Raw genomic sequence first — 13,582 nt, 5'->3', positions numbered from 1 at the left:
AATGGGCAAAGGACCTCATCTAAGATATACAAATGAAAAATATGAAAAGATATTCCATATATTAATAGGAAAATACAAATTAAAGCAGTAACATACCACTATAAGCCTATTAGAAAGGCCAAAATCCAGAACACTGATAACACCAAATGCTGGTGACGATATGAAGCAAGGTAAACTCTCATTAATTGCTGGTAGAAATGCAAAATGATACAGCAACTTTGGAAAAAAGTCTGGCAGTTTCTTACAAAACTAAACACACTCTTACCACATGATCCAGCAATCAAATTTCTTGGTATTTACCAGAAAGAACTGAAAATATGTCCGCACAAAAACCTATACACAGCAGCTTTATTCATAAATGCCAAACTTTGAAGCAACCAAGATATCCTGCAGTAGGTGAATGGATAAACTGTGATACACCCAGACAACAGAATATGAAACAGAACTAAAAAGAAATGGGCTAACGAAACCATAAAAAGACAGGGACGCCCAGCATAATCCCAACACTTTGGGAGGCCAAGAAGGGCAGACGGATCATTTGAGGTCAGAAGTTCGAAACTAGCATGGTGAACACGGTGAAACCCCGTTTCTACTAAAAATATAAAAATTAGCCAGGTGAGATGGTGCACAACTGCAGTCACAGCTATGTGGGAGGCTGAGGCAGAGAACTGCTTAAACTTGGGAGGCAGAGGTTGCAGTGAACAGAAATCACGCCACTGCACTCCAGCCTAGGTGACAGAGCGAGAGTCTGTCTCAAAAAAATAAATAAAATAAAAAATAAAAAATTAGCCAGGTGTGGTGGCGCACGCCTGTAGTCTCAGCTACTCAGGAGGCTGAGGCAGGAGAATCTCTTGAACCCGGGAGATGGAGTTTACAGTGAGCAGAGATCACTGCACTCCAGCCTGCATGACAGGGCAAGACTTCATCTCAAACTAAATAAATAAAGACATAAGAGAAGTTTAAGTGAATATTACTAAGTGAAAGAAGCCCATCAGAAAAGGTTGCATACTGTATTATTCCAACTCTGACATTCTAGATAAGGTAAAACTATGGAGACATGAAAAAGACCAGTGGTTGGTAGGGGTTAAGGTAGGAAAAGGGATAAATAAGCAGAGTAGAGAGAATTTTTAGCACAGTGCAACTATGCTACATTTGTCAAAACCCATGAAATATACAACAAAAAAAGTAAATCCCAATATAAAATATGGACTCTGGGAAATAATGATGTGTCAGTGTAGGTTCACCAATTATAACAAATGTACCAGTTTGATAAGGGATGTTGACAATGAGGGAGGCTATGCACGTGTGGAATCAAAGACTATATGGGAACTCTATGAACTACCTGCTCAATTTTGTTGTGCATCTAAAACAGGTCTAGGCCAGCTGTGGTGGCTCACACCCATAATCTTAGCACTTTGGGAGGCTGAGGCAGAAGGACTGCTTAAGGTCACAAGTTCAAGACCAGCCTAGACAACACAGCAAGACTCTGTTGTCTCCACAAACAAATTTAAAAATTAGCCAGGGGCCAGGAACAGTGGCTCATGTCTATTAATCCCAACACTCTGGGAGGCCAAAGCAAAAGGATCACATGAGCCCAGGAGTTCAAGACCAGCCTGGGCAACACAACAAAAGCCCATCTCTACAAAAAATTTAACAATTAGCCAGGTGTAGGGGCACTTGCCTATAGTCCCAGCTACTCGGGAGGCCGAGTCAGGAAGATCACTTGAGCTCAGGAGGTTGAGGCTGCAGTGAGCCATGATTGTGCCACTGCACCACAGTCTAGGTGACAGAGTGAGACACTGTTTCAAAAGAAAAAAAAATTAGCAAGGCCTGGTGGCTGAGCCTATAGTCCCAGCTACTCATGGGGCTGAGACAGGAAGACTGAGCCCAGCAGTTTGAGGTTACAATCAGCTATGATCGCACCACTGCATTCTAGCCTGGGCAACACAGAAAAACCCTGTCTCAAAAAAATAAAATAAGCTGAGCACAGTGGCTCACGCCTATAACCCCAGCACTTTGGGAACTCAAGGCAGGCAGACAGATTGAGCTCAGGAGTTCAAGACCAGTCTAGGCAACACGGTGAAACTCTGTCTCTACAAAAAATAAAAAAATTAGCCAGGCATGGTGGCACACACTTGTAGTCTCAGATACTAAGGAGGACGAGGTGGGAGGATTGCTGGAGCCCAAGAGTTTGAGGCTGCAGTGAGCCGTAATTGTGCCAGTACACTCCGGCCTGAACAACAGACTAAGATCCAGACTCAAAATAAAAATAAAACTTAAAAATTCAGAAAAAAAACTCTGCTCCTGCTCTACTATTCATTTCTTTTTTCTAATGCCCAGCTTCCTCTTTTTTCTAATTATCTTAAAAAGGAATAAAGAAAAAGTATGCAGAATTAAATTATATGCGCTCAAATTTCACATGAAAAAAAATTAAAGGTTAAGCAAGAGTTACTGGATGATGGTTTCCCCAAATCAAAAATTTAATCACATGTAGCTTCTTTCCTCAGTTTTCTGTAACAGCACTATCCAAGAGAACTCTGTGTGTGATGATACAAACATTCTATATCTACACCACCTAATACAGTAGCCTCTAGCAACATATGGCTTTTAAGCACTGGATAGTATGAATGAAGAGCAGCATTTCTAATTTCATGTAGCCTAGCAGCTACTTCACAAGACAGCACAGCTCTGTAGCCAATCAGAGATCTATCAACTCTTTCTTCAAAGTTTCCCATCATCAATATTCTTTCCTATTTCTACCAATGTTACAGCAATTCAGCACTATACACATCTAATATGTGTGCTACTCTCTATATATGCCATTAAAATATTATTTCTCTCCCTACACTTCATCAAAATACTGTTTTAATGTTATTTAAATTTATATCATTCACAACATTCAAGAGTCTTCAAAACTTACAAGAACAAAGAATAAAGTCCATATAGCATTCAAAATCAAAGTATCACAATTTGACTTGATTGCCTTGTATTTTTCTAGTTTTGTTATCCACAAAAATCGAGTCAGTAAAAAAGATCTACTCATTATTCCTCACAAAAATGTTAAGCTTTCTCTTGCTTTAGTTATGCTATTAGCAATCATAGATGACTTTCTATGTTCATTTTAAAAAATCAAATATTAACTCCTACCTATCTATGAAAACAAATCATTCTGATCACTTCTAAGTTGCAAAGCTGATTTATGATTTAGTTAAATATTTCGTATTGATTTATTGCTTTAATGGTTACTTAAATCTTTTACTGTTAACTTTTCATTTATTTCACTTTGTTCCTACACTTGAAGGAAAGGGCATATTACATAGCCCTGAGAACAGTGTTCTCCACACAGCACTCACTCAGATGTGAATTAATTCAAAGGAGTTAATAATAATACAGAAAAAAGGGATTAAGTTTTTCTCTGCCAAGAACCCACACATTGTTCTTCAGCATTACTAAAAGCTCAAAATACAGCTGAGGTTTCCGATAGGTTTCTGCCCGTTTCCTGGCCTGGCAACATGGCTCAATACACCAAGGGAGAAAACTCCTACTTTCCCTTTACACCTTTAGGGAACAGTACCTTAGTTCTGGAAGGAAACCGGAGTAATCTGGGGTTTTTGTTTTTGTTTTTGAGACAGGGTCCTGTTCTGTTACCCACGCTGTACTGCAGTGGTGCAGTCTTGACTCACTGCAGCCTCAACCTCCTGGGCTCAAGCGATCCTCCCACCTCAGCCCCAAAAGCAGCTGGGACTATAGGTGCAAGCCACCATGCCCAGCTAACTTTTTTTTGTACAGATGAAGTTTCACATGTTGCCTCCACTGCTTCCTAGCTTCTAATAAGTCTGATAAAATTCATTTGCCGAAATGATGTCAGCCAACCAGATGGGGTAAAATGAAAGAATACAGTAAGAAATAATTATCTACCTACTCTTCCCTTCCACAAACCAAAGAGAACGTAAGAGGTAAGGAAAAGAAAAAGCAAGTATTTTACTCAAACAAAAACAGGCCCTATGGTTATCAATTTTTACTATTATTTTGACCTTTTGAAAGTAGGGCTTTTAGCCATTTCCAATTGTTATTGGATTATTAATCTGCCTGGAAAAAATTTTACCCAAAGAAAAGGGTATTTATTTTATTTTCTACAGAATGTTTGATTAAAATTTTTGCCAAGTGCAGTGATTTATGTCTGTAATCCCAACATTCTGGGATGCCGAGATGGGTGGATCACCTGAAATCAGGAGTTCGAGACCAGCCTGACCAATATGGTGAAATGCCATTGCTACTTAAAAATGCAAAAATTAGCTGGGTGTGGTGGCATGCACCTGTAGCCCCACTCAGGAGACTGACACAGGAGAACTGCTTGAACCCATGAGCTGAGATCACACCACTGCACTCCAGCCTGGGTGACAGACAGGGAGTGAAACTCCATCTCAAAAAAAAACAAAAAAAATTAAAGTAAAACAATTTTTTTCTAATTTATTCTATTTTTAGTCTTAAGTAGAACAAAACTTTATTTCCAGTTCCTGATATTGTCCATTTAACATTAATGCCAGAGCACCAAATAACTTCTTCTATATACTTCTCACCAAGAGACAGATAAAATGGGCATTAAATAAAATTAGATATTTTGTCAAGCATTTGAGTATTTAATGTCTATGAAAGATATAAAATGGGGCCGGGTGAGGTAGCTCACCCCTGCAATCTCCGCACTTTGGGAGGCCAAGGCAGGTGGATCACAAGGTCACGAGATCGAGACCAGCCTGGCCAACATGATGAAACCCCATCTCTAATAAAAATACAAAAATCAGCCGGGCATGGTGGCGAGCACCTGTAATCCCAGTTACTCGGGAGGCTGAGGTAGGAGAATCACTTGAACTTGAGAGGCAGAGGCTGCGGTGAGACAAGATCGCACCACTGCACTCCATCCTGGGCAACAGAACAAGACTCCGTCTCAAAAAAAAAAAAAAAAAAAAAAAGAGGCCGGGCGCGGTGGCTCAAGCCTGTAATCTCAGCACTTTGGGAGGCCGAGGCAGGTGGAGCACGAGGTCAAGAGATCAAGACCATCCTGGTCAACAAGGCGAAACCCCGTCTCTACTAAAAATACAAAAAGTTAGCTGGGCATGGTGGTGCATGCCTGTAATCCCAGGTACTCAGGAGGCTGAGACAGGAGAATTGCCTGAACCCAGGAGATGGAGGTTGCGGTGAGCCGAGATCGCACCATTGCACTCCAGCCTGGGTAACAAGAGCGAAACTCCATCTCAAAAAAAAAAAAAAAGAAAGATATAAAATGGATAACCAAATAAATGTTTTAATGTCACAACCCAAAATCTAGAACTGTGATCACAGCAGAACAACTTTAAGACAGGTACATTTTCTTCTACTCTCTATACACTATAGAATAAATACCACAATGTTTGGAAGAGTCTCTTCCTTAGACTCTATGTATACCTACATTTGAAAACAGCGAAAGATAAGAATATTGACCTTGATAACACCAAAGGATGGCCAACTGCTAAACTCAATTCCTTCTCTCGAGCTTCTTTCAAAAATGAAAAAACAAAAACAAACAAACAAAAAAACCCATGGCTCTGTCCCATCAAGGGGTGTTAGAGGAGGGGTTGGCTGGGGCAGGAAACAATCTTCCCTAGTTTGCTACGTTGCTTTGCAGCTTTGCAAGAGAGCCAGAATTTGGAAGACGATGACTTCACCTTGTTCCATAAATCAACTTCCCTTGGCACCTTGGAAAAGTAGAGCACCTATTTCCTGACTGATTGATTCATTTACTCTTCCTCTCAGAAATTAAGAATTTTCCTTAAAGTGAGGAATTAAGACTTTGAAACCAAATCTTTTTATAATTTTAGGAAACTAAATTATCACCAGAATTAAATAATGTACACTACTGAGTAGAGTTTACTCGAAGTAACTTCCTCTACCAGGTTTGTATGTAAAACATACTGAACTATTTTTGTCCTAGAAGTATTCTATAATTTAGCAACCTAATAGGACTATTTTTCTTTTCAGAATGCAAGGATATTAACATAGTCAAAATGAAAAAGTACAAATTTCAAATGATAAAACAATATCTAGCTATAGATAATTCTATGTCCACTCACCTTATGTTTGGTGAAGTGGTAGGAGGGAGTATGTGGAAAAGTGAGATGAAATAAGAAACGCAAAGGATGACCACAGGTAGAGAACCAAACAAGTCAAAACTCACCCTAACCTGGGAGAAGTAGCTGGATGAATGAAACAATGAATACAAATCCCTCAACCAAAGGTAAGTATTAATACAAGCATATGAATTTAATGGAGGCCAATAAAGACCTTTAAATAATCAAGTATCTGGTACCTATATAAAGGCTTATATGAAATGAATTGGTGATCTCAGTTCAGATATCCTGGAGGTCTTATTAATGTGAGTGTACAGTACTGAAGGTAACATGTATACAGTAAAAAAGAGATTCCATTTCAGATATGGGTAAACAGCAATTCAATTAAATTACTATTTTCACAAGATATCTGAAATGGTTCAAAATTGCTAAAAATTTTTGCTATTTCCACAAATATTAAATAATATCCATTATGCCTAAAATGTACTTATATTAAAAAATAAATTTTGTACTAAAACAGATTTACTCTGTGGGAATTTTTTCTTTTAGTATACTAAAAATTCTGAGGTCTTAATTTTCTAGAATTTTTCTTTTTTAGTCTTACAAAGAAAAACCCTCATGATTACAAAGAGAAGCTAACGGAAATCCCCAAACAACCTAATTGGTGTGATATCTATCACAATCAATCCCCAAATATAAAACTGTCCCAAGAAATATAAATATTAGATTTATCAATAGTAAATAATTATTCTTATCAAAGGAAATTTTTTTTAAAAACATACAAGTTAAATAGCATTACTTCTGTCAAGTACAATCACTACTTTAGAATAGTAAAATTTAAATTAAAAATCCCACAACCAGTCAGAATAAATTAGCCGTTTTTGTATGGCTTTGTTTTTAAAAAGCCAATATACATACTACATGTGCTTTGTACATATTATCTCTTAAAAACATAAATTTTTCAGTGATTTAAATTTGGCAGTTCATCTCATTTAGAGACTGAATTTATCTGACTTGCATTTTAGAATTCACAAATTCCACTTACCACATATTTTACAGCACTTATAAACTGGTTGTGGAAAAGCAGATGCTGTGTTTCATCTTCTGGATTTGAAGCTGTATACAGCATTCCACAAACATTACAAGAAACTGCTCCAAATCTTTTTTGTCCTGCATCCTATTTACAAAAAACACAAAAGTTATTTTCCTCCCAAAAGAACTATTACAGAATATCAGCCTCTAAGGCTGTAACTTGAGCATAAAGTGAGATTGTTTAATCTACAGTGAATAACACTCTGTGGTAATTACTAAGAATAACATGTTAATCTCTGAAATCTGTATATAATTTTGTTAAGAAATGTTTCTATTTTAGTAACCTGATCCACAGCATATAACAATTTTTTAAAAAGAAATGGCTTTAACATTACAAACTTTGTCCTAAAACTCTAAATAGGAAATACTCTATGAATGAGAACATATATTTCATATTTGCAATAATTATAGTGCTAGAGTCTAGAGAAGTAAGTGTTTTATAGACTGTATTTTTTTTTTTTTTTTTTTTGATAGAGGGTCTCATTGTGTCACGCAGGCTGGGATTACAGGCATGTGCCACCATGTCTGACTAATTTTTGTTTGTTTTTGTCTTGAAATGAGGTCCTGCTCTGTTGCACAGGCTGGAGTGCAATGATGCAACCTCAGCTCACCGCAACCTCCGCCTTCCAGGTTCAAGCCATTCTCCTGCCTCAGCCTCCCTAATAGCTGAGATTACAGAAGCATGCCACTGCACCTGGCTAAGTTTCTGTACTTTTATGACAGATGGGGTTTCACCATGTTGGCCAGACTGGTCTCGAACTCCTAACCTCAGGTGATCTGCCCGCCCTGGCCTCCCAAAATGCTAAGATTACAGACGTGACCCACCACACCCAGCCACCTGGCTAGTTTTTAGATTTTTTGTACAGAGTTTTATCATGTTGCCCAGCCTAGTCTAGAACTCCTGAGCTCAAGCGATCCGCCTGCCTCGGCCTCCCAGAGTGCTGGGAATACAGGTGTAAGCCACAGAGCCATGCACAGTCTCACTCTGTTACCCAGGCTGGAGTGCAGTGGCATGATCTCTGCTCACTACAACCTCCACCTCCCGGGTTCAAGCTCTTCTCCTGCCTCAGCCTCCCAAGTAGATGGGATTATAGGCACCCACCACCACATCTGGCTAATTTTTGTATTTTTTAACAGAGACGAGGTTTTGCCATGTTGGCCAGGCTGGTCTTGAACTCCTCACATCAGGTGATCCACCTGCCTCAGCCTCCCAAAGTGCTGGGATTAGAGGTGTGAGCCACCACACCCAGCCCACTCCATTTTTTAATGTCTTAAAAGTCTGGGGGTCTAGGCGCGGTAGCTCAAGCCTGTAATCCCAGCACTTTGAGAGGCCGGGGCGGGCAGATCACAAGGTCAGTAGTTCAAGACCAGCCTGACCAACATAGTGAAACCCCCGTTTCTACTAAAAATATAAAAAATAGCCAGGCATGCTGGTGGACATCTGTAAACCCAGCTACTCGGAGGCTGAGGCAGGAGAATTGCTTGAATCCAAAAGGCAGAGCCTGCAGTGAGCCAACATGGTGCCACTGCCCTCCAGCCTGGGTAACAGAGCAAGACTTCATCTCAAAAACAAAAAATAAACAAGCAAACAAAAAAGTCTCTACTCTTCAGTTTTTTTCCTAGTTTGTAGATATTAAGGTATTTCAAGGCGGGAGGATAGCCTAGGCAAGAGATCCCATCCTTATAAAAAAATTTTATGGCTGGGCGCAGTCGCTCACACCTGTAATCTCAGCACTTTGGAAGGCGAAGGTGGGTGGATCACCTGAGGCCAGGAGTTTGAGACCAGCCTGACCAACATGGTGAAACCTGATCTCTACTAAAATACAAAAATTAGCCGAGTCCAGGTATGGCGGCGTGCACCTGTAGTCCCAGCCACTTGGGAGGTCGAGACCAGAGAACTGCTTGAGACCAGGAGGCAGAGGCTACAGTGAGCCAAGATTGTGCCACTGCACTCCAGCCTGGGCAACAGAGTTAGACTCCACCTCAAAAAAGAAAAAAAAGTAACAATTAGTTGTGTGTGGTGACACATGTCTTTTAGTCCCAGCTATTTAGCAGGCTGAGGTGAGAGGATCACTTGAACCGGGAAATTGAGGCTGCAGTCAACTGTGATCATGCCACTCATGCCACTGTACTCCAGCCTGGGTAACAGAGTGATCCTACCTTAAAAAAAAAAAAAAAAAAACCTACTGATTACGTTAACTGGAACTACATTAAACATTCCTAGTACTCTGGGTACCTTAATTTTTTTATATTTACTCATTCAAGTTAGATTTTTAATCAATCAAAATACCTCCTCTTTTCCAATTTATCTTCCTGTAACTTAAAATGTAATTTTAAAATAATAATGTATACTACAATAACATTTAAAATCATTTTACGCATTAAGTTCCAGGTTATTTCAACATTTAAATTAACTGCTGAAAGAAGGTAGTGATCAAATGATAAATCTAAGGAAGTAACAGATGTGAAATAAAGTATCATAATTTGTTATAAAACTACAAGTATGAAAATAATTATTATTACAAGACAGACTATTTGAGAAAGGGATTGTAATACCAGGAATATTTTCCATAATAAAATTTATTATCACAAAAAGGCTCTTCGGCAAAAAATGAACAAATTTATTCTTTAATACCTTGTATAAATACAATGCTGCTATGATTTTGGTATGATTTGTCCCCACTAAAACTTATATGGAAATTTGATCTCCAATGTGACAATGTTTGGAGGTGGGACTTAGTGAGATGTGTCTGGGTCATGGAGGTGAATCCCTCACAAATAGGTTAATGCCCTCGAATGCTCTCCTGCTGGGGTGAGCAGCATTAAAAAAGTCTGGCTTTTTGGTTTCTCTCTCTTGCTTCCTCCCTTATCACATGGTCCCTCTGCACATGAACTCACTCCCTTTATGCTTTCCTATGTAAGGTGAAGCAACATAAGAGCCTTATCAGATACAGATGCCAGCCCACAGAACCATAAGCCAAATAAACTTATTTTCTATAAAAATCACCAACCTCAGGTATCATATTACAGCAACACAAAATACACTAAGGTGCTTCTAACAACAATTCACCAAAATGGTCAAGTCATATACTTACTATAATCAACTGTTTTTCATCAGTTTTCTCTGCTTCTTTTAGTTTCAAGTCCTTTGGAATTGTTATCTCCAAATGGGAATTATACTTAGGCAAAGAATTATTTCGTGGTGTCTCCCTTAAAAAAATAAAATAAAATTATTAAATGTTATAGAGCCAAATCATTTCAAATCACTGGTGAGGAAAAATAACTTATTTTGTACACAACACTGATAAATTTCAACTTCAAGAGAGGGAGAAAAACCTTTTACTAATTTCTAGTAAAAAAACAAAAACTGCAACACTGTATCTGAATATGCTTTTAAGTTTTATAGTTTTAGCTATCTAAGTCATTTCAGTTTGTACTAAATACTGTTTATTGTTAATCTGAAAGACAAAATAAGTCAGATCTATTTAATTCTGACATTAAAAAGAAAACAAAAAGCTTTTTTTTTTTGAGACAAGAGTCTGTCACTCAGTTGGAATGCAGTGTTGCAATCTCAGCCCACTGCAACCTCCGCCTCCCAGGTTAAAATAATTCTCATGCCTCAGCCTCTGGAACTACAGGCATGTGCCATCACACCCAGCTAATTTTTGTATTTTTAGTAGAGATGCGGTTTCACCATGTTGGCCAGGTTGGTCTTGAACTCTTGACCTCAAGTGATCTATCCGCCACAGCCTCCCAAAGTGCTGGGATTACAGGTGTGCGCCACTGCACCCGACCAAACAAAAAGCTTTTCATCTTACTTAAAATACTCTTACATGTTGCTAGTATCCAGTATTTCTACATGTCTAGGGAAAAGGGCATTCTCAAATACTGTTGAGACAGGCCCAAACACTTTAGAGGAAAGTTTGGCAATGCAGGATAAGTTCTATAGCTATGAGATACAGACACACAAGTGAGCAAAGATATATGTGTTTATCATAGGAATTTTTTTTTCTTCTCTGGATACAAATACACTAGAAATATCCAAAATGTGCATAAAGTATAGAGCTGTTAAACCACGGAAAAGTCACACAATGAAATCTAATGCAGAATTTAGAAGAATAAGGTAGCTACCAGATATTGTGGCTCACACCTGTAATCCGAGATTTGAGAGGCCAAGGTGGGAGAATCACTTGAGGCCAGGAGTTCAAGGTCAGCATGGGCAGCATAGCAAGACCTTGTCTCTTAAAAAAGAATTTTTAAAAATTATCCAGGTATAGTGCCACACACCTATAGTCCTAACTACATAGGAGGCTGAGGCAGAAGAATCACTTGAATCCAGGAGTTCAAGGGTGCAGTGACTGTGCCACTGCACTCCAGCCTGGATAAGTGAGAAAGATCCCAACTCTAAAAAGAATGAGGTAGTAAGGTAGAAAAGATGTCAATAGTAAACAGTATGTATAGGCATAGAAAAACTTGTAATGAAAAGAGAATCTGTAGGTAAACTGAGGGTTACTAGCATAACTTTTTAAGGAAGAATCCCCTGAACTCAAAACTTGTAAGCAAATATCCTTAAGCTCTAAAATTTAATTAACACCTTACCTGCTATCACTGTTTTTAGATGTCTGGTTACTGAGAATACTGTGCTGTTGGGAAGCTGAACCTGTAATTTAATCAAGAAGGTGGGTTATGTATTAAATTTTATATTAGGTTTCTATCTAATGGGTAAAATCATTACACATAAAGAAAAAAAAACTTTCAATCCATTAAATGATTTATTTTTAATAAAGATGATCTGATATAATTAGGACCCTCCTTCCTAGATACCGTTCTTCAGAGAAAAGGCAGAAAGGCTGTCCCATACTCAGATTACAGAGCTGCAAAGAGATCTAATGGTAGATTAGTTTACCTCTAACCAACAATTATCAGGACTGAATATTAAGGAAACTGTTTTAATGCCCACATAATTATAGAATCTCTAAGTAGAAATAAATGAAAACATTTTGTGTGTGTGTGTGTGTGTGTGTGTGTGTGCGTGTTTTAAAAAGATGGTCTCTGGAATTTTAATTAGAATGATAAATAAAGGCAATAACCAAACTATCCTATTTTCTAATGAATAAATATTTATACCATACTCTCTCTTCCCTCACTAAGAGAAACAGTTAAATCATAGGCAATGGCAGCAATTATCTGAACTCAATATTTTGCTCCATGTATACCTTACCTTCAGCCGAGCAACAATAGGAATTAGAGATTTCTTTTCTATATCCTCTGGTGTCTCATCCAATATAAGTGAGCAAATCCTCATCCAACGCTTCAGATAATTTTTTTTTTCTTTAGGTTTTTTTGAGACAGAATCTTACTCTGTCACCCAGGCTGGAATGTAGTGGTGCAATCTTGGCTCACTGCAACCTCCACCTCCCAGGTTCAAGCAATTCTCCTGACTCAGTTTCTCAAGTAGCTGAGATTACAGGCATGCACCACCATGCCTGGCTATTAATTTTTTGTATTTTTAAGTAAGTAGAAACGGGGAATCTCACCATTTTGGTCAGGCTGGTCTCAAACTCCAGCCCTTAAGTAATCCATCCCCCTAGGCCTCCCAAAGTGCTGGGATTACAGGCGTGAGCCACCTTGCCTGGCCCAAATAATACATTATAAAAAAAGTTCACAAGATTCCAAAACTAAAGCTCTTATACAAGCAGACAATTTGCAGCATTTATTAAATCCTTAGAGATAGGATCATTGACATGGAAAACTGAGTAGATAAGGAAGTAAATAAGGGTTAAAGATAAGAACCTGAAATGGTAAAGCACAAATAATAAAGCACTTAAGAAATAAGCTGCTACCACTATTTTATGCACTTCCTTAAGGAATGCTTCTCAACTCGAGAGTAAGTCACAAACAAAAGTAAAGTTTAAAAAACAAAAGAACTTTTGGTAGGGAGTTAAAGGGCAGTACTTTAAACAAAACAATCAATAGAAGTAATTCTGAAAGAATGGATGATCATCATCATAATCACATTTGAAAAATATAGCAATGGTTAAAAAGAATGTAACAAGCCTATTTGGTATATGAAAACATTTTCTGTAATACTGACAAAAATATCACTGAAGACTATGAAATTCAAATAATATTTCCAAAGTATTACCTGGAAATTTATTCTCTCCTGTTTCAATTTTTGCTTGACTGAGCAGAGTTGAAACAGCAGTAACATTTTCCACTGGATTGTTTTCTAGCTTGGATTCCAAACACTGGCTGAAATTCTGAACACATATAATTCAAAAATTTTATAACAACTTTGGGTTTTATCTATATATACTTACAGTAAATTTTAGCATACCAAAAAAATTTAAGATATTATTTGTAGTAGTTTGTACAGACATGAAGTC

The 13,582-nt window shown here is 38.0% G+C and overlaps 1 protein-coding gene across 11 annotated transcripts in view; it reads right to left on the bottom strand.

Annotated features, from left to right (window-relative positions):
- ESCO1 (establishment of sister chromatid cohesion N-acetyltransferase 1) overlaps positions 1-13,582 on the bottom strand; it is a 76,168-nt gene that overhangs the window by 30,081 nt on the left and 32,505 nt on the right. For all 11 annotated transcript variants that reach the window (XR_012513161.1, XM_074383698.1, XM_074383701.1 and 8 more), the window contains 4 exons: positions 13,342-13,456; positions 11,796-11,856; positions 10,292-10,406; positions 7,150-7,281 (listed from right to left, as the gene is read on the bottom strand). Coding sequence is in view for 10 of the 11 variants with exons in the window: in XM_074383698.1 (XP_074239799.1) it covers positions 7,150-7,281; positions 10,292-10,406; positions 11,796-11,856; positions 13,342-13,456 (423 nt within the window). In the remaining variant the exon portion in view is untranslated. The remainder of the gene's footprint in view (positions 1-7,149; positions 7,282-10,291; positions 10,407-11,795; positions 11,857-13,341; positions 13,457-13,582) is intronic.

This window comes from Saimiri boliviensis, chromosome 13 (genome assembly GCF_048565385.1).
Source record: "Saimiri boliviensis isolate mSaiBol1 chromosome 13, mSaiBol1.pri, whole genome shotgun sequence".
NCBI classification, from domain to species: domain Eukaryota; kingdom Metazoa; phylum Chordata; class Mammalia; order Primates; family Cebidae; genus Saimiri; species Saimiri boliviensis.
Note: the sequence above shows the minus strand (reverse complement) of the source record. Positions and strands in the feature narration are given on the sequence as shown.